The sequence below is a fragment of the Theobroma cacao genome, chromosome 2 (assembly GCF_053813885.1).
Source record: "Theobroma cacao isolate CCN51 chromosome 2, ASM5381388v1, whole genome shotgun sequence".
In the NCBI taxonomy this organism is placed as follows: domain Eukaryota; kingdom Viridiplantae; phylum Streptophyta; class Magnoliopsida; order Malvales; family Malvaceae; genus Theobroma; species Theobroma cacao.
This window is the reverse complement of record NC_142640.1, coordinates 46,425,960-46,447,595: the sequence shown is the minus strand read 5'-3', so window position 1 is coordinate 46,447,595 and position 21,636 is coordinate 46,425,960. Positions and strand designations below refer to the sequence as shown.

The following is a 21,636-nucleotide window of genomic DNA, read 5'->3' as shown; positions in this document are numbered from 1 at the left end:
CGACGACAACAACCTTATTAGGGTCGAATCTATGACTCTTCATCTAGATTGACCAAGAAAATACCAAATCTGGTGTTACGACTACAATTGGTTAAGGAAAACACTAAATTTGGTACTTCTTAACTAAATCCTGGTTGAATTTGACACTTCACGACCAAATCTGATCATGAAAAATACCGATCTGATCATGGAAAGTACCGATCTGATGCCTTAATGACTAGATTCGACCATAAAAAGCCCAGATTGAAACACTGTTAAGTTGACCACATCTCTGATGGTCGACCAACAAAGAGGACAAGCAAATGATAAAAAAAAAAAAGAAAAACAATTAAAATAAAAGTTTAAGTTTTTAATTATATATTATAAAAAATTAATATTTTAAATTAAAAAAGTAATTAAAATATTTAATATTTTAATCATAATAATATTTAAATTATAAATAAATTATTAATTTTTAATATTTTAAAATATAACAAAAATAAATAATCATACATTATAATAAAAAGTATTTTTATCTTTTTATCACTTATTCTTTTATTAATTCAAAATTATTTTCACCAATCAAAAAATTATAATATATTATAACAACAATTCTTATATTATTCTGTTACATCAATCAAATTATATAATAACATTTCAATTCTATTCCTATCTTATTCTATTACATTTCAATCTATTCCGCGAAACAAATGTACATTAAAATCATTGCAAATAGTACTTCGAATAAAATGGAGTCTGACATATATTGGCATACGCATAAAGCAAGTTAGGATACAACAAAGATTTATGAATATTCATGCATTACTAACATTTTTCTTGCAAGATAAAAGAAAAATTATTGAAGTGTGAAAAAGAAAGAAAGAAAGAAAGAAGGCAGTTATCTGTAACCAATTATTGACTCAACCACCCGATTCATTTAAATACTTCCAAAAAAAAAGTGTATCTTCATACATGTTGTGATAAAAGCTCCATTCTCCTATACAACAACATAAAGCACAAACTTGCGAACGTCAAAACCTTGTAACCAACTATAATCACCCAACCTCAAGAAGTAAACAAACTATATGACATAACATTCAAAATTTTTTTTTATTAAAAAAGAATTAATGTCATGAGAAAATGGTTCAAGAAAACAATATACATTACATGCATGCAATCGCCGATGCAGATGCACACACAAGTATGCTCGTCAAAGGAAAAAGGACAAGCAGCATCTCCAAACCGGAAAATGGAGGCAGCACTGGAAGGAGTAGGACAAAAATACCTGAAATAATAAGTATACATGATTCAATATCTTACTCAAACCAGCTAGAACACCATAATAAAGGCTTTCATACTCAAAGCATGTCAACAGTACTCATTCACTTTCTAAGGTTTTCAAATATTGATTTGTGAGCAAAAATTGAGAAATAATATATATAATATCATATAATGCAATCCGTTTCTATCAGCTCCAAGGCTGGGCAAAGTTGTCAAATGTTAACTAAGAATTTCTGTCTTTGTATTGACATTACAATATCAATACCACTGTGTGTTTCATTTTATGTTTTGGATTTCTTTGTGTACAGATATAAATGTATGTACAAAAATCTGCCATCAAGAACGATAGTTCTTTGTTGAATGTATTTATCTATATTTTGATCAGCGATAAACAATAAATTAAAGACTTAAGACCCTTTTTGCCAACTAGGCTAAAAATTTTTGCCTCATCTCAGAATATCCATATATCATATAGTAGTTCCCTAAACCGTCAAAAATTGTTGATATCTTTTGCTTTTCAAGATGGAGCAGGGAGCACCCTTTCTATTTAACCAGTTGAACTGGATCCTGACAAGGTCTCTAAGTCAGATGGTTCTCTCGACCCAGGTTTCTTCAAAACCAGGTTTCAGCCCACCCAGTCAGATAAAACCCTAAAAGACTAAGAAAATGGTAAAAGACAATCAAAGGAAATTTACATAACACACATATATGTACAGATACATGCATACATACATATAGACATGCATATCTAATAGATACATTCATATGTATGTACGCGCCTATCTATGTATGTACATATCTATACCGATATAGTATGTATATATAGACATACATATCCATATGGATAAATACATATGTATGTATGGGTATGTGTATGTGTATATGTATCAGCCTTTTTTAAAATCAGTAACAAGATAATTGATTCAGTACAATTTGATAGCATTTGAGCCGAGCTCCATAAATAGTAATATTTTTCCTACATGCCAAACATGACTTGAAAAATGATCATATCCAAGCATTCTGGGTCTCACCTCTCTCAGCGAAAAATAGGGATAGACCTTTTTCTTTGTCAAAGAAACATTTAGAGCTCAAGTGATCAGATATCAGCTGCTCGGGACAAATGCAGCAAGGGCATTAGCATGTGCAGGTGGAAGATTGCTCAGTAAGGGTTGCATCTCTTGTCCATAAAGTGAAATTAGGTGAGAAAAAGCCCTTCCTACTTGAGCTTTAACTTCCGAAGTTTCCTCTGGAGACACCAGAACTTGAGCAAAAATATTTACCAACTCAGGGACAAGAGAGAGTATCTGCTTTGCATATACCAGGGGGAAACAAAATCAACAAAGACTATCACTTCTGAAATAAAGATCAAGAACCATAGATGTTCAATGAAACTCTCAATTGACATATATTATTAATTTTATCAAGTTTGCCATCCTGGTAAGGAATTAGATAAATACCTGGGGATTGGACGATAAAACAAGCATAGAGACACAATTATAAACAGCCATGGACTCCTCATGATCTTCTTTTAGTGGAAGAACTCTCAAAAAGACAGGAAGAACCTGAGAAATGTAGCCAAGTTATAATCAGAAGACATCAAAACTTAGGCATTGGGGCAGAATGGAGAGATGTTGTAGAACAAGAAAAGAAGTTGGAAACAGGCAAGATTAACCTGGTTCAATGGGATGGATTGTGGGTGCACCATTATCATCCTTGCAACAGCACCAGCTGCATTATCCCTGACAGCATCATCTGGCTCAGAATCCCCAAATAATGGGTAAAGCCCTCGCAGTATATCAGTGTAATATCTATTATTGATGAGTGGAAAAAGCTACAGTGAGGAATGGAAAATTGTGGAGAATGTGTAAAACAATGACATAACGCTAATCAATTTTAATATTTATCATAGTTTGAAGACAATAACGTAAAAAATAGTCTCTAGAAATCTGCAAGACACAATGAAAACACATTTTAAAACATCGAAAACCAGGGAAGAATAGTGGGTGAGGGCAAGGGAGGTTAAGGTGAGGGCATGTGCTGGAAAAGGATACTTCAAAGTTGACTCTCCCCCATTTTTGGCCAGCTCTCCGGCACAAAATGCAGCATTCCTTCTATTTGTTGCTGATGACGATGCTAGCTCTTTAAGCACCAAGGGCATCAGTCTCTGAAAAATGGAAAAAAGTTTCAGCAGACTGCAGCATATGTTGAAAACCAACAAAGACATCAAATTGACTGCCATCATCCAGTTGTAGCCTTTGCTACTTGCTTTTTGCTTCTGAAAGCAGGAAGCAAAACTATGTTTGGATACAGAACTAAACAATACTTTTCAAGAATTAAAATTAAAATTGTAACATTTTATAACAAAATGCATGATATTTATACAAACCAATTAATGTAAAAATTAGCATCGCATTTTATTCATTTGTTCATTTTTTGGTCATCATTTTGTTTGCTAAACTTCACTTTTGCTTTATGGCAATATTTTAGGCAACAAAAATCACATAATAAAAGCAAGAACCAAACAAAGCCTAAACAATTCAACACTTTGATTAAATTACATCAATATAGCTTGCAATTGGAGCACCCATATCTTGCGCAACTTCAGCAAGACAAGCAACCACCATAGTTCGATCTTGTGGAGGGCATGAAGCTCTCTGCACTTGCCAACAAACAAATATAAGATGCTAATTATAGAAATCAAAACTTCGTACTCAACTACTACAACCCACCGCAAATTTCATCAGAGGTTCAAATAGTTTTGCAAATATAGGAGCAAAGAGAGAACCCATTGACTTAGCAAATGCAGGTAAAAGGTCGGAAACTGCATCCATAAGAATTTCATCATGTTCAGCATCATCATCATCATCAATATCACTCCCATTCTCCAATTGCTGACAAGCTGATTCCTCTCGAAGCAATGTCAAAGTTGCATCCACAAGCTGTGACATATCTGAAATACCAGATAAAATGAGAATAAAATTGACAAAAAAATATTTCATCTCAATCTGAAACATTTTTGTGCCAAGGATTCTTAAGAGCGAGCAGCCAACTACTTACAAGGCTCTAGAGCCATATACCCATAATCCTTAATTATATCAGCTATGCTCATACAAGCATGGGCAACAACTTCCTTGTCATCATCTTCAGTCATAGTCTTGATATAGATATTCATCACCGTATCTACAAAATGAATGAACTTAATCAAACCTCTAGTACCAATGCAAACCAGGAGAAGCATAGATGTAAACAGTTAACAGTAAATACCAAGAACTTCTTTTGCCTTCATTGACCCATCCTGCATAGCAAAAAACGTTAAACTCATATTAGCAGTGTATGCAGTCACCAATTCTCTGGGTATATGCATGCACACTACATACATATGTAAATACATGCATGCATGAGCACCCTGCTGTCTTTAGTCTATGTCAGTTTAAGTACACACTCTTCTCTGCATATGCACATGTGATGCAGGCGCATCAAGAATTTTATTTTATTTAGTATTTTCGTTAGCTTAGGATTTTATTTTCTTTATTTTGTTTAGTTTGAGATTCTTTTTCCTATCTTTATTAGAATTTTAGTACTTTAAGTCTTTATTTAGGATTAGAATAACTATTTGATTAGGATTTATCTTAACTATTATAAATAGGTATCTTAGGTAGAAGATTATTATTATCATCTTTTGTTATTTTGAATATTTATTCAAGAGGTTTTTTTGAAAATCCAATTATCTTTTTATTGTTCCAACACAATCAACCCTATTCTAGCCCTAATTGTTGAGTTTTAATTGGCCTAAACCTTTCGACTACATCAACATGTGTCTACGTGTGCATGATTGTGTTGCTCAACCAATTAGCTTATAAAACAAATTTACCAATCTAAAGAGGAGCTTTGACAACTACAAGCATGTGTGAAGGACCATTGGGTGAATTTAATACATGCATATTGTACACAAAGGCTGCCAAGTTTAGCATACAAAATTCTAAATTAAATTGGAATAGATCAAAATCAAAGCCACAACTATTGGTCATATCACTTAAAAGTAGAATTATTCCTTTGTATTCAATAATAATTGATCATTCTACAGAAAGCTTAATAACCGGAGCATCTACCCACCCCTCTCCTTCTAACCTAAGAAAAGGGTCCACTAGAGATGTTAATGAAGCAAAAAGAAAAGTGGGGGGGAAATTATAAAGGGGAAGGAAAACAAAAAGAGCCACTATAACTCACATTTTGACACTGAAAGATTGCATGTGCCGCTGTCAAAATATCTGTAATTTCGATCATCAACAAAAGTTAACAGTGAGATTCGTATAAGATAAATACCTAAATATAAGAGATATTTAATAGTCCGCCAAATGCAGCAAGATTGAATCTTGCATATGGTAAACAGTGAGCTACAATAAAAAAAAACTAAATGTCAAATCTGTACAATGAGCATCCTGCTTCAAATATGAACTTGATAATGAGCTTCTCCAGACATGCAAAAGCATTATGTCAACCACAATGGCACTTCATTTACTTTTTGTACCAGATCTCCCTCTCCCTCCCACCCTCACCATAATGGTGCCAGTTATTACTAGATTTTTGCATGCACATCTTAAGGGAATGAGAGGGGCTGAGAGCAATTTGTGATGCAGCCATGGTAGAGGGCAAAAGGCAAAACAAGATTAATTGCCAGAACAAAAGAAAACCAGCTATAGGCTATGCCATGAATACAAAAATATTAATTGCTGTAGACTAAGGTTCTTTTATTTTTTGTAAGTAGAAGAGTATTTAATGACGACATCCATAAATAATTTTCACCATCTATGATGACCATAAATGTTGACAATATGATTGGATTGCAGTGTATTACATAACCATATCACAAGCATGTAGTTGGTACTCACGTTTCAAAGCAATGATTGCCTGAAGCCGAACATCTTCATGGAAATACCCTGAATGTCTCACCAAAATCTTCAGTGATTCCTCCAAATAGCTTAGAACAATTAAAGAACTCAAAGAGTAGACAGGAACCTACCATTTTTTATTACCATTTACGTTCACACTGGGGGCCACTAAAGAATCTAAAACTTTAATATGTTGTATGGTCGACATTTTGAAAGCCAAAAACTTTAATACCATGACAGATCTTTTTCAGAAAGTAAATTACCAAACCGTAAAAGACTAAAACCAGCTATACTGTGAGTTGGTTTTGAATAAAACAGTTTTAATATCAGAATAAAATAAAAAATTGATCAAAAAATAAATAAATCAAACAGTACAAGGATACGGAGCATAAGAATGTTTAGTATGCTGGGCAAATAAACCAAGAGCTTGAGTTGCAGCTGCCTTTTCGTCCAATACACCTGTTCTTATACTGATATTTCTAACTCTTGGTTCATCATGAGCTTCATCATCCGATGAAACTTCACCAAAACCATTAATATTCTCATCATCAGACTCATCAATGTCCACCGCAGACCCATCATCAAGGTTGCAGGATGAAAATGCCAGGGGTACAACATGAGGAAGATACTGCCCATAAAATAAAACTGACATCAATGCAGAGACCAAGCAAAGGACAGCAGAAGTTTAATTGAAACCCAAGCACACCTTCACAAAGCCGTCATCCATAATTTCTGCAACATTGCTGAAGAATCCATGAGTGTACTCCCGAAGCTCACTGAATTCTAATCCAAAACCCTATGGTGATAGCAAGCATAATTCAACACATATAGGATTCATGCTAAGATACTTAAAAGAAAAAGACAGTGTAATTACAGAAATTGCAGCTTCTACGAAAGCAGGTAAAATTGGATCTATCCTTGTTCTTCCAACAGACATTGCAACAATTCCAACAAGCTCCGTAGCTCTAGCCCGAGCACGCAAATCCTCATCATTGGTGAGCACCATAAATACTTTCATCAACTCCAGAACCCTTTCAGCATATGGGAAGAAAGCTTGCTCCGCAGCAGCTGCAACAGAACCAATTGCAGACTGCACCAATATTAAAAATAAATATTAGATTACAAGAATAATTCTTCAATCACCTTAAACACAATGTTTGAAGACTTCAATTATATTCAACTGGCATTATCTCATATCCTCAACTCTCCATTTGACTTCTGAATCTCAGCTTAGGCATCTGTGTTTGCCTGTGCATGTTTTCTTTCTTTTTAAGATGAAAGAGGGAATATATAGATATATTTGCTTACCATGCACGTTTCTTGCAAATTACGGGAACTATTTTGGAGGGCAGCCAGTAGCTTTCCCATTAAGGGGTCAAGAAAAGGTAGGATTTCCACACCCATATCTTCACAAAAAGCTGCCAAAGCATAATATGACTTTTCCTGTAAAAAGAGGAAGTATGCAATGCTTATAAATATTACAGAAAAATATATAAGTACAAACATTTACATGCAAGCATGCATGTACATATAATCAACTAAAAAGTGATTTACACAACAAACTTAGAACTTTCTGTCTATGTACCTTCACTTCATCAGACACATCCTCCAGAGCATTGAGAATGCAGGGAAGAACACTTGCATAATGAGATATAATTTCAGGCTGCAAATGTTCTGCAAATTGGCCCAATGCGAACGAGGCAGCCCCTCTAACCATTTGCTCTGGGTCCCTCATTGCCCCCAAGACGATCTGAAGAACAGGTTCCAACTTATCCTTCATCAACTCCGCACAACCCTCTGAAACAACACCTAAAGCTGTGACAGCAGCCTCCCTAAACTTAGGATTTGCATTCTGACTGCTTAGAGAAGCAAACTCAAAAACAAGGGGAAAGACATGCTTTGAGAGATTCAAGGCCATTGTGTCAATAACTTCTGCAGCAGCCCGATCAGGAGCAAGATCATCATCTTCATCAACATTGGATGATTCTGCTAGCAAAGGGCACATTACTTGCAGAATAGGTGTGACAAGCTTCTGCTTTTTTAGGGAATTGGCTTTGTACTTAGCCAGCCACGAAATTATTTGAATAGCCTGACAAATTAAACAACAGAAAATAAGTAAAGATGTAGAACACAAAACCAAAAACAGAGACATGAATGAATGGAACACAGCCATAGCCTGTGACAGAATTACCCATTATGACTAATTGACTATATCTAATTAATAATAACAAGTTAAGTATAATTAGGAAAGGAACCATCTTTTCTCACCTGGTGGCGAGTGTTTGATTCCAAATTCTGGCTCGAGCTAACTTCAAGGGAGAACTGTACAATGGATTTAACAGAATCCCCAAGAAGTGGTGCAGGAGACTCGATAAGTTCATCAAAAATTTCAAATGCAATAATAGCAACATCCTCCTCACCAGCAGCAAGGCATTGTCTTGATACATTTAAAATGCTAGGAATGAACTCCCGAAACTTAACCTGCATGATAATTAGCCAAATACTTAATGCAAAATTGCTTGACCTTGTTCTTTTTTATTAAAATATGTATAAAAACTGTTAAAGCAGAAATAAACAATTACCAAGGAACGAGATATGCCTTAGAATCAGATTACTGGAAGACCTATGTGTGGATGGTAACTGGTTGAAACAGAAGCAACTACTAAGCAGACCTGATATTGCCAAACAGATCATACTGAATAAATCTGTACAAAATGGACAATTTGCCGCTACAGGGATGGAAAATGAATGTCCCACCCATTGTGCTCAACTCCACCCAACTAAGCTTTAATCAGAATTCAGTTGGGCTGAGTTTCATGCATATATAACTATATTATTCACCTAATTTTCATCAATAACATTTAAATAAAGGTAAAATACACCGACTCCCTCAACTTTTGACCAAAATCACACGCGGGTCCATTAGTTTTCAAAATGAACACTCCGCCCCAAACATGTAAACAGCATTAATGTCTAAATGTGCAATGTCTAAAATGCCTTTCTTTTTTCCACTCTTCTCCAGGCCAGCCAACGGCACTCCCTTACAATGGCTGGATCTCCCTGGGCTCCCTTGGGGAGAACCATGCGCTCCCTTGGGGAGGCCCAGATTGACCTCCCTGGGGAGCGCTAGATCTGCTGCTCCCCACCCTTGGGGAGCCCCGATTGAGCTGGTGTTCCCTTGGGGAGCGCTGCCGGCCTCAGGTGGCTGATAGAAAGATTTTTTTTTTTTGAAAATGAGAAAAAAATTTAATATTAAAAATTATAATTTATATGATAATTTTTAAAATTAATGAAGGGCCAAATTATCCTAAAAATATTGCCACATCATCAAACTAACAAAAATATTGATGGTTGACTAATAGCAAGACTTATGTATCCAGCAAAAATATTCTTTTGGGGCAAAGTGTTCATTCTGAAAACTAATGGACTCAAGTGTAATTATGGTCGAAAGTCGAGAGGGTAAGTGTATTTTACCCTTTAAACAAACCAGTTGGCTTATTCAATTTTCAATTTGAACCGAATGGTGAACAGCCCTATTAATAAGGTTGACATAAGGTTAGGGACAGATTGGTCCATGCAAAAAATTCTTAATTTTAAGATCATATATTTTCAGATTCCCCCGATCCAAAGGAAGTTCACCTTCTCAATTCCCTTCTGTCATTAAATATTACAAACAAAGTAGAATATTTCTTCAAACTCCCTTTATCTTTTGCTTTCACCTCATCGGTGACTTTTATCAAATGTGTTGCCTTAAAATTTTTTCAACAATTGTAATACTTCATCAATTATTTGTGTAAAAGGACTTAAAAGAATGAAACTTGAGCTTATAGATCGCATCCATTAACTGAAATATATTAGTCAAGTTTCATACAATGGCAAAAAGAAGTAATTCCTGGAGAAGATTCTGATTAGCAAATATCCTTTCTGCATAAGCACAAATCAGTCCTTTTGCAACCCTTATTCTATTTTGGAAAGCAAAGTACAGCATTCTCAAAAAATTCACCAAGCACAGGAAACAAACATGTTTACAACAAAAACACTTAAACAGACTGCATAATCAAAAGATACGCAGGTGGATAACTGTAAAATAGTATGCAGCAGACAGATTATTTACAAGATGTAAATGATACGTTATTATGATTCAAAACAGATAGAATTTCTAGTTAAGCAACAAGCATACAAACTCACCACTTCAGCCCCGTCATTTGTGAATTCAAGAAACGACCCCACTGCCCTGACAAAAATAAATGTCTTGTAAATAAATCGCAAACAGTTATTTCTTAACCACCAACAAGATCACCAAAAGAGTCAAGAGGGAACAAAAGAAAGAGGAGTAATTATTACTTAAGAGCAGCAACTCTGACACGATTGCTTGTCTCATCCTGTAAGCATTTGAGTAAAAGTGCTTGCAACTCTGCAAAATGTGGTCTAAAAGTGCTCCCTATTGTTTCAGTCAAAGAGCTGAAAAGGATCAATGCCACCTAATATCACCAGAAGCAGACAAATGCATTTGTTAGTCCGTAAAACAGAAATTGATGAATTGAAGGACAGAAGAGGAAATGAGCGCTGCTAGCATCTACGAAAGCTGGTTACTATGTAAGGCTCACTGCTAAGCCAAAATGATACAAATATGAAGACATGATTAAGTACAACACCATGTGAGTGCAGGTGTCCAGTTAGGTAAGTATATTGATATCAAACAATGAACTTCAATGAAGCTCCTATATGACTTCCTACTGCAGGAATTTGACTGTTCACACAGCGGCAAAAAACTAGTGCTATACCAAGTCATGTTAATACTGAACACTGAACAGCCTGGGATCAATCGGATACGTGGCTCAACTTTAGCTTTGAATATAATAGGTAAACACGCCAAGCTCAACCCAATAAATAAACACACATATCCTTAATGTTATAAGCTTCTGTGTTATTGATTCTTTTTATACGCTAAGAGAATTATTATTTAGCATAAGTTTATAGCAATGTAACATACTTAGTCAACTTCCCGAAACTAAAACCCAAAAACTTACTTCTCGATGATCCTCCTGCGGACTCTGACTACATTGAAACAGAAACGAAAGAAGATCAGGCCACTCTCCAGCTGGAACCGCGTATTTCGCAATTATACTCACTACATTGGCGCTGGCTCGCCTCACTGGTGCACTGCCAAAAATTCAACAAAATTCAATTACACCATAAAAATTAAAAAAAATAAAGAAATAAAGAAGACATATGGAAATTGTATAATGAACCTGTGTTCCATTGTGATACTTTCGATGAGGGACTGCTTGACAAGTTGCTTAACCTGATGAGGAAGCTTAGCCCAGTGTCCAGTGATCTTCTTACGGAGGAGGACAGCGGCGAGCTGGCGGACGTTGGGCGTCTTGGCGGTGCGGAGGTGATGAACCAGAGCCGGGACCACTTGCGGATCCTTTGCCAATCTCTTAATTTGCTCCTCCGCTTGCCTCCTTGCATCGTTATCTGGCATTAAGAATTGGATCAACAACAACTCTAGGGATTGTGCCATCGTTTTTTTAAGTTGTTTTTGCTTTCTTTTAGGGTCTCACTGGATAGATGGAGATGAAGAGAAGTGAAAAAACCCTACCGCGGAGGCTGCTGAAATTAGTAAAGGGTTTTTGCTTTCCTTCTAAGTTTATATACTTTGATGAGCTGTGTTTGGGTCTGGCCAGAAAGCAGGGAAAGTAAAAAAGCGTACCAGAATGCAACCATGGCAGCAGTAAAGGAAATGTATTTCTCTTTACTTTTAGCCACAATTAATTTTAAATATATCTATTAATTTTTAAAATAGATAATATATCTCAAAAAATATTTTTATTAAACACATAAGTCTAATCAATCATTAGCACTTTCATTAATTTGATAATGTAATAACATTAAAAAATAATTTTATCTTTTATTAATTTTAAAAATTATCATATTATATAAATTATAATTTTTTTCAATTAAAAAAAACTCTCCCTATCTCTTTCTGCAATTGACTAGATCTAACTTTGATCGAGAAACGCCAAATTTGACTCTAACCAGATCTCCCTCCCCCCGAACTCAAAGCCCCACGCTCTTTAAGGGAGCACAAATCTCGTGCTCCTTGACGAGCATCGGAGAAGGGTGGGGAGGCGTGGCTCCTCTAGGGAACGCAAGGTGAAAGGGTGCAGCTCCCTTAAAAAGCTTTGTCGACTAACTTAAAAAAATAATGAAAAAGAGAGTAGAAAGAAGAAGAGTATTTTTGACATTTCATATTTGTTCGTTAACGTCGTTTACACATTTGGAGTGAACTTTTTATTTCAAAAATTAATGAATCTGCATGAAATTATGACTAAAAATTAGAAAAGTGAAGATATTTTACTCTTTTTTTTATTTTTTTGTAAACCAATCCAATAAAATATTCATCAAATAAAATAAAAGTATTACATTATTGTAATATATAACTAAACATTTTTATTGAAAGTATAAATTTTAGATAGTAATGACTTAACATATAGGGTCTGTTTGGTTGAAGGGAAGTAAGGCACATTCCCTGCATTTTAAAGGGGTGTAATCACATTACATTGTTTGGTTGAAGGGAAGTACAGGTGACATCTCATTGTAGGGAAAGTCATTGCCTTCAGCTAAGGCATTTAGCTAAGGGAATCTCATTCCCTCAGCTCACCAAAGAGGTAAGTTACTTTCCCTCCGCAAAGGGAAAGTAAAACTCTTTTTTTTCCCCATCCTACCCCGACAGTCCCTCATTTTCTGCTCTTCTCTTCTTCCTTGTCACCCACACATTTCTTCTTCTTTTCACTACCCCAAATCCGTCTTCCTTTTTCTGCTTATGTATGTATAGAAAAGATTGCAATGTATACTTATCAGGCATTCAAATATTTTTTTGGTATTTTAAGGTCTTTTTAGCTTGAGTAAATTAGGTTTTAAGGGTTTGTAGTATTCTTTGTGATTTTGGGGTGTGTTTCCTCTATGGGTTTAGGGTTAATGTAGATGAAACACTTGTGTAAATGGTTGATTTTGTATAACTATTAAGGGGTCAGGTTCCCTCTGCTGGTTCATATTTGGTGCAAGGGTTAGGGTCTTACCTTAGATTTTTTACATATTTTCAACAAAGGGAAAGTATTGATTTTGTTCCTACATTTTGACTGATTGATTTTTGCCTGTTGCTTCATATTTTTGCCTAGAAAAATATGTATAATAATAGCATTGTGGAGATAGCTAGAGTAGAAGGGTTTAAGGTTTTTAGTCAATAAGGGAAAGAAAGGGTCAAGGGAAGAAGGAGAATTGTGTTTTCCCTATTGGATTTAAAATAACAGTTTAAGGTGGAAAATAGTTTGGTGGCTTATGTAAGATGGTTGGTTCAAGTTTATATAGCGTTTAGAGTAGTGTTTATAGGTTGTTTAGGGTAGTGTTTATATTTTGTTTCAGGGTATATGATACAATACCTTGTACTTTTACAATACATGTGTTTCATAGTGTTTATATTGTGTTTATATAGTGTTTCATATAGTGTTTAGGGTGTCTAGGATAGTATTTATATAGTGTTTCAAGTTGAATTCATGCATTCTTTTTTTCTCTTCTCTTTACAAATATGGATTAAATGCTACATACAATGTGTTTCAACTAGTTGTTGTTAATCACACATTGATTAGGGTATGTTTTTTTACTTTATTGTTTCATTCTATATTGTATTAATTCCAACATTGCTACATGTGTAAAGTGGATTTTTCTTACTAGTTTTTACACGTTGTCTTTCTATATTATAGTTCTGACAATAAACAGATATTCTAAACGGCAAATTGCAATGATCGTGTCTACTATTACACTGGCGTTATAGTTATATACAATAGTAGTATTGATTACTGTTTTACTTAACGAATATTGTTACGTGCGCCTAAAGAAAAGAAAACATAAGAGATCATATAATGGTACTAGTTATGAGAGGCATATTATAAGGCAATTGAACTTTAGAAGAATGGTCTTTAATTCGAATATAACATGCGTTAAACATATTCGAATGAATAAGAATGCCTTCTATAAACTATGCAATTTGCTTAAAACTATTGGTATGCTTAAACCAACAACACACATGAATGTTGAGGAAATGGTTGCAATCTTTTTGTACGTCATTGCTCATCATGCAAAGAATAGGATAATAAAGAGAAAATTTGTTAAAAATGGTGAGACAGTGAGTAGGCAATTTGGGGTGGTTTTAAATTATGTGTTGAGGTTACAAGCAATACTATTGAAGAATTCAGAGCTTATAACTGAGAATTCAACTAACCTACGATGGAAATGGTTCAAGGTAAACTTAATATGGTCTCTCTTTATAATTTAAATATAAAATTTTTATATGTTTGAATCTAATAAGGTATATGTTTGTGTCACCATTCTATTGGAAACAATAGAATTGTTTAGGTTCTTTAGATGGGACATATGTTAAAGTCAATGCTCTGGAAAATAATAAGCTTAGATACAAAATAAGGAAGAATGGGATTGCCATAAATGTCTTAGGGGTATGTTCACAACATATGCAGTTCATATATATCTTACCTGGATGGGAAGGTTCAGCTGTAGACTCTAGGGTTCTTCGAGATGCAATCTCTTGAAAAAATGGTTTGAAAATCCCCAAAGGTAAGTAAAGGGATGACGTATGTTAAATTAATAATTAAAGAGTTTTATTAGTGTTAGCTTGATATATTTAGCTCCAAATACAAAACTATTTTCTTATCATAGGTTTTTACTATTTATGTGATGCTAGATATACAAAAAGACAGGGATTTTTAACTCCATATAGAGGTGAACGATATCATTTGAATGAATGGAGGCAAAATCGAACTCCTCGATCAAAAGAAGAATTGTTTAATTACAAACACTCTAGTGCTAAAAATGTTATTGAAAGATGTTTCAGATTTCTTAAGATGAGATGGACAATACTTAAGGAGAGGTATTAATATCCACTGAAAACCAAATACAGAATTATATCGGCTTGTACTTTGTTACACAATCATATTATGAGGGAAATGACACACGATCCACCTGAGGATAAATTCAATGAGGGATATTTTGGACTAGTAGAATTGAAAAATGCAGATATGATACAATACATTGAAAGCTCAAATGAATGGAATAATTGGAGAAATAACTTGGTAAAAGAAATGTGAGATGACTAGTTAACTTCTAGAAATGACACGTAACGTAACAGTATATTTTTGTTAGTGTAATAATTAGATGTTATGTTTAGGGTTTAGTGTTGCTAGCCCCAACTATGTTATGGAGCAATGATTGCATAGAGGTGGACATATTTTGCACAGTTTGTGTGTTGATGGGTTTAGGGTTCTTGCATTTTTTATGTGAAGGAATGTGAAGTTCTTTTTGTATACACTTCTACCTTTCATGTACAAAGAGCAATTGCTAACATTTTATTATTATAGATGGAAGGAACATCAACTCAAGGATCACAAAAGGTAAGTAAGAGATCCACCCATCAGTGGACTTTTCTTGAAGATGCAATTCTAATTGATTATTGCTTGGATCTTATGAATGTTGATGGTTGGTCTAGAGATAATGGGACTTTTAAGCTTGGTTACTTGCAACAACTTGAGAAATGGATGGCTGAAAAGATCACAAATTGTCAAATTAGAGGCATCCCACATATACAATGCAAAATGCAGTTACTGAAGTCACAATATAAAGAAGTTGCTGAAATGCTAGGCCATTCTGCTTCTAACTTTGGGTTGAATGACGTGAACGAATGTGTCACTTGTGAAACTAACGTTTGGAATGGATGGGTGAAGGTAAGTCAACATGGGTGTCATCAAATATTTCCTTGTTATTTATGTCACTCTCATGTGCTTAATATTGATTTCAATCCATACGATTGTTTACTTATTTTTATTAATGTTTAGTTTGATACTAAATTACAGGGTCATCCAACTGTAGCAGGACTTAGAAATAAGCCTTTTTCGCATTTTGATAAGTTAGCAATTATATTTCGCAGAGATAGGGTAACTAGAGTAGCAGTAAAGGCACTTGCAAATGTCATGGAAAACATAAAATTCGAGGAAGCAACAGCAAGGGCAACTTGAGATGCATTCAATGGATTGGGTTGTGAACATGAAGATGACGATGTGAACTTTGTCAACATTCTTGAGACTTTGTCAGGTACTCAACCTGTCAATGCCAATACTGAGACATCCACTACTACAACAAGAAGGAATTTAATGTTGCTTGAGGTAAATTCGATTTAGAAAAAAGCTAAGACCAATATGGTAGTGGTAGTCATGAGGAGTTAGCATTTTTTAACAATATAAGTGATTTGAAGGATGTTTGTCAAGCTGCAACTACTGAAATTGGTAACTTGGCCTAGTGTTTTAAACACATGGTTGCTGAAGATGACAGGACTATGGAGGTTTTTGAGATCTGTAAGGGATTTGAAGGTCTTCAAGGGTTGACTCGTGATGATGTTATTACGGTTGGAGAAATTATCTGCACTGACTAGAAAAGTGTTAATTACTTCTACAACATGTTAGAGGAATACAAGATCTTTGATGTAAAAAGAGTGTTTAAGCTTAGTGGCTCATCAATATAGAGTAATTAGAATGGACAAGTAGTTATTGTTAACCTTTTTTCAATTGTCGTTAAGTCGAAACTATATGTTTATTAATGTTTGTAGTTTCAAGGTTTTTTGTTGTAAAGAATACTTAGTGTTTGAATGGATGTTAATATATTAGGAACTTTTGAACTTTTGTTTCAATCTTTTTATTTAAAGTTTAGATCCTTAAGTTTATTATATTTTCTTAGGTTAGATCCTTATATTTGAAAATGTAAATAGTATAATATTGTATAGGAATAAGAATTAACAGAAAATAAACATGGACAAAGTTATTAATACCGAGATGTTTGCCATCTATCGATAGATACGTAATATATCGATAGATGTTCTTTAAACATTCAAAAAATATGAGTAGCTCTATCGATAGATTAATAAATATATCAATATATTTTCATAAGAGTCCTTTATCCATAGATAGTCCCAAAAACTATCAATAGCTACCGTGCCACCCTTGTTCTTGGTTGATCATTTATCTATAGATAAATAATGCCTATCGATAGATAAATTATGTGCTATGTTACCTTCTGCTAACCTATCGATAGATGTTCACATCTATCGATAACTATCGGGCCTGTCTTGCTCCCAAGTGAAGAACTATTGATAGATATCTACATCTATCGATAGTTTCACTAAAGCTCTTTGAAACTATCAATAGATGTTGTCATCTATCAATAGCTATCGGGCTTGTCTTGCTCTTGGGTGAAGAACTATTCGATAGGTGTTGGGATCTATCGATAGCTACCGGGCCTGTCTTGCTCTCGGGTGAAGAAGTATCGATAGATGTTGTCATCTATCAATAGCTACCAAGCCTGTTTTGCTCTCGAGTGAAGAACTATCAATTGATGTTGGCATCTATCGATAACTACCAAATTGTCTTACTCCGGGGTGATCTATCGATAGATGAATAAGGTGTTATAAAATACTCTACCATTCTATCGATAGATTCAGGAATCCATCGATAGATGATCATGGTTTTTTAGGTATTACGCCTTTGCAATATGAATATATCGATAGATGCTTTTCATTGATAAATTCAGAACATCTATCGATAGATTCATATTGCAAAGGCAATATGAAGCGCATTATTGCTTGTTTTTCAAAAGCAATCAGAAAGTATTTATTAAGAACCAAGGGAAAAATTCTTCCCCTTTACAATACATATGAAAACAATAGACACTTAGGCATACCTAGATAAGTTCATGAAGAAAAACACAGCTACAGTGCAACACAAGAAAGTAAGAAACGCATTCGTTTAAAGCAGTTTTTTTTAAATGCATTCATAAAATTTCATTCCAACATGGGAATAGAACATTCCCTAATATTACAAACAGTGAAGAAAGCATAACACTTAAAAGCAGAAATATTGGTTGATATCCCTTTAACTATGGCATACCTCCCTAATATTTCCTCACAGAGACCTTTGCTCAATTATCCAAAATGTCAAAAAAAAAAATCTATAACTTTAGAACTCAAGATAACACCAAAACAAGAGAACCACTCCTTAAATTTGTACAATTCATTTCAAGGGCCTGAACAAAAATATGCCCCATAACCTATAAACAAAAATCAACTGATAAGATCCTAAACCAACATCCAGTTAAACCATCATAGAAAGGTCTCAAGAAAAACAAAAGACACACAATCAAGCGAAACAAACTCAATTTAAAGCATTACAAGCAGCAATAGTTCAAAATATACTAAATACATCCGAAAGCATAGAAAAGACAAACATGTAACCGAAGATACAACTTAAAATATGTAGATACAACCAAAATCTAATGCACATGTAGCCATCGAATTGAATAGTCCAAAAATGGAGTAAAACAGATGTCTTCAGTGAGAACTCATGATGGTGGTGGAAATTGAGAGCGAAATTGATCCTCAAAGTCTTTTTGAAGCTGCAACATCTCACGATTCTGCACCTCTAACAAATCCATATGGGTAGCCAACCTAGAGTCCATTGTTTCCATAAATAAGAGGAGTCTAGTGAAGGTTTGCTCAACATCGAATGTGGTCAAAATAAGTGCACTAGGTGGAGCAGTAGACGAGCCACTACAATACGTACTTGGCTCACCCTCATTCCCCTCATCATCAAATACCAGATTATTGACTGCCCTTTTCCTAAGCCAACTGTTGTTTCTAAACTCAAATCCTAGCTTTTTAATACTATGTTCATCGATAGGATTGAACAAAACATGGCTTTTGAGCGGATCACAATAGGTGTCAACTTTGAAATAGTTTATGATTTCACTGATCAACATGCCGTAAAGTAAGTTTTTGATGCCCCCTTGAATGGTGAGAAGCATGTCATCCATAATGAATTTAGCAAGGTCATAAGTGGTGGCAGTCAAGTAGTTTGAGCCATGACGACGAATAGTGTTAGTGATGATAAGATGCAAGACTCGATAAAAAAACCATAGCCTTGTGCAACTAGAATTGCCTCTGTCATTTAATGGTGGGTAGATAAACGTCAACCGAAGGTCACCATTATCAAAGACACAACGAAGATCTTCTCGGAGGGAAGTAAGGTGAAGGACTTGTTCTATCAGCTCACGAGTAATAAAGATCCGTTGTCCCATGACGTGGGTGACAAATGTATCGTCATGGTTCACTAGCTGACCTGTTTTCGACTCAGCATATTTTTGTGTTACGTTGAAGTAAAAGATCCGAATCAAATTCTCATAGTATTTCCTATTCAATTGTAAATAATGTGTCCACCCTAAAATTTTGAAGTTCACAAGGTATGAGAAATCAATGGACTTTAAGTAATCAAAGTCAATTATACGTTTGGGCATTACCTTGCATTGGGTGAAATTGGCGTTGAATTTTTTAGCGTGCAATGGATGAGTGAAATTTTGCAAAAACAAACTCACAACTGAGGCTGATGATGTTTTCACACAAGCAGAGCTGCCTGAACCCCTATTATGAGTCACCTTTGTGCATTTAGTTCTGTAACTCATTTTCAAAAATTATGAAGTTTAGAGGCTTGGGATGTTTTGTTCTAAAATGATTTGGTAGAAATGTCGAGGAGGATTAGGGAAATGATTTAATAGAGAGAATTTTCCTCAAAATGCAAGGGAATCCAATAATTCGGTGGATTGAAACCTAGGGTTTTATGAAACCTTAAACTAATTTTTTGGTGAAATTTTGAAGCAACACTTGGTTAATTTGTGAGTTCAAGGATGAAAGTAGAAAGGGAAACCCGGAGATATTTATTATGAACTTGAGAGGTTTTGAGAGAAAGAAGGTTTTGGAGGTCGCGGTTATGAGAGCGAGGAAGCGTCATGTACACTTTTCAGTAAACAATCTATCGATAGATTTTAAATCTATCGATACATGCTAGTTCATCTTCTACTTAGTATACACATCTATCGATAGATTTTGTACCGAATTGTAAGCATTGATAGATTATATTGATATATCCATAGAGGCTACCATGTGGACGTCAAAGAACAATGTTTCATATCCAACTCATGCAAAAAAGACAAAATTGAGTTTTTAATGAAAAGAAGGTCCAACAACATGATTATTGCTTAATATTTTTATATTAATCATGCCATAATTCCAAAATACCATTATTACTTTAATTTTAATAAGTTTAAGCAAAAATAAATATTTATATATTTTTAAATATTTCAATATTTTAATAAAATATTTAAAAATATTATGTTTTTCTTTTAATGTTATTATTTATTATTTTAATTACTTAAAATTGAAAAGTCAAATTTTATATTAAAAATTATAAATTTATTCAACTGATATGTTTTTTATACATAAAAGTAATTTTACCAATTTACATTACATTCTCGGTAAAATGTTTACAAACCAAATACCATAATGTAATCTTCTTAGCAATCACATTCCCTGTAATCATCACTTTCTCTTATTACACCAAACACTGCAAAGTTATATTCCCAGCAGTCACATCCCCAGCAATCACATTCCCAATAATCACATCCTCAGCAATATACCAAATGCAACCATAAATTTAATCATCCCTTCCGTTATAATAAAATGATTAAATATAAAAGGATAAAATACCCTCACCTCTTAACTTTTAATTATAATCTCATATGGATCTATTAATTTTCAAAATACATTATTCGCCCTAAACCCATGAAAGACATTAGCAGACAAGTGTAAAATTCTAAAATTACCCTTCTTTCATTTTACCCCTTTTTCACTATTTTCTTTTTTTTTCAAGCCAGCCAACTACAGTCCCGACTGAACACCCTCTCGGCCCCCACCCTCGTGCTCCCTAAAGAAGCTGAAGTGCGGATCTCATACCCTCCCAACCTTGATCTCAGCTCTCCAAGGGAGACGCGCCCCTTTCCCATTAAGGGTGGGGTGGTGCGACTCCCTTAAGAAGTGCGAGATCTGTGTTCCCCTGGGGAACATCAAGGGTTGGGGGTGCGTCTTTCCTAGGGAGCGTAAAGAGCGAAAAGAAGGAGATCTAGTCAGAGTCGGATTTGGAGCTCCTCGACTGGAGCTAGATCTGACTTTCACTTGGGGAAAAGGTAAGGGATAAGGTTTTTTTAATAAGAAAAAAAATTATAGTTTATATAATGTGGTAATTTTTAGAATTAATGAAGGGTAAAATTATTTTTTAATATTACAACGTCATCAATCTATCGAAAATATTAACAGTAGACTAATGACTGAACTTATGTGTTTAATAAAAAATATTTTTTTTAGGTAGACTGTTCATTTTGAAAACTAATAGACCTACATAGAATTATGACTAAAAGTTAGAGGATAAACATATTTTACCCAATATAAAATATTATTTATTCAGTTTTTATCATAATTAGTATTGAAAATAATAATACAAATAAAAGTAATTGAGACTATAATATTAATTTGTACACTAAT

The 21,636-nt window shown here is 34.4% G+C and overlaps 1 protein-coding gene across 1 annotated transcript; it reads right to left on the bottom strand.

Moving 5' to 3' along the window:
* Nucleotides 1-891: 891 nt before the first annotated feature.
* LOC18609908 (ARM repeat superfamily protein) lies at nucleotides 892-11,886 on the bottom strand. Its single transcript, XM_007045262.3, has 21 exons — nucleotides 11,402-11,886; nucleotides 11,180-11,312; nucleotides 10,494-10,630; nucleotides 10,338-10,383; nucleotides 8,418-8,630; nucleotides 7,735-8,238; nucleotides 7,458-7,592; nucleotides 7,024-7,239; nucleotides 6,856-6,945; nucleotides 6,533-6,777; nucleotides 6,150-6,238; nucleotides 5,488-5,528; nucleotides 4,525-4,555; nucleotides 4,318-4,440; nucleotides 3,990-4,210; nucleotides 3,819-3,914; nucleotides 3,312-3,424; nucleotides 2,933-3,068; nucleotides 2,718-2,822; nucleotides 2,292-2,564; nucleotides 892-1,264 (listed from the first exon to the last, which is right to left on the bottom strand). The coding sequence occupies exons 1-20, from the start codon at nucleotides 11,674-11,676 to the stop codon at nucleotides 2,364-2,366; spliced, it is 3,150 nt and encodes a 1,049-aa protein (XP_007045324.3). The 5' UTR covers nucleotides 11,677-11,886; the 3' UTR covers nucleotides 892-1,264; nucleotides 2,292-2,363.
* Nucleotides 11,887-21,636: the final 9,750 nt, after the last annotated feature.

Coding starts and splice junctions, on each gene's coding strand:
- LOC18609908 (XM_007045262.3), bottom strand. CDS start 11,676: ATGGCACAATCCCTAGAGTTGTTGTTGATCCAATTCTTAATGCCAGAT. Junction 8,239..8,417: donor AATCAAACACTCGCCACCAG/GTGAGAAAAGAT, acceptor TTAATTTGTCAG/GCTATTCAAATAATTTCGTG. Junction 6,946..7,023: donor TCGTAGAAGCTGCAATTTCT/GTAATTACACTG, acceptor CTATCACCATAG/GGTTTTGGATTAGAATTCAG.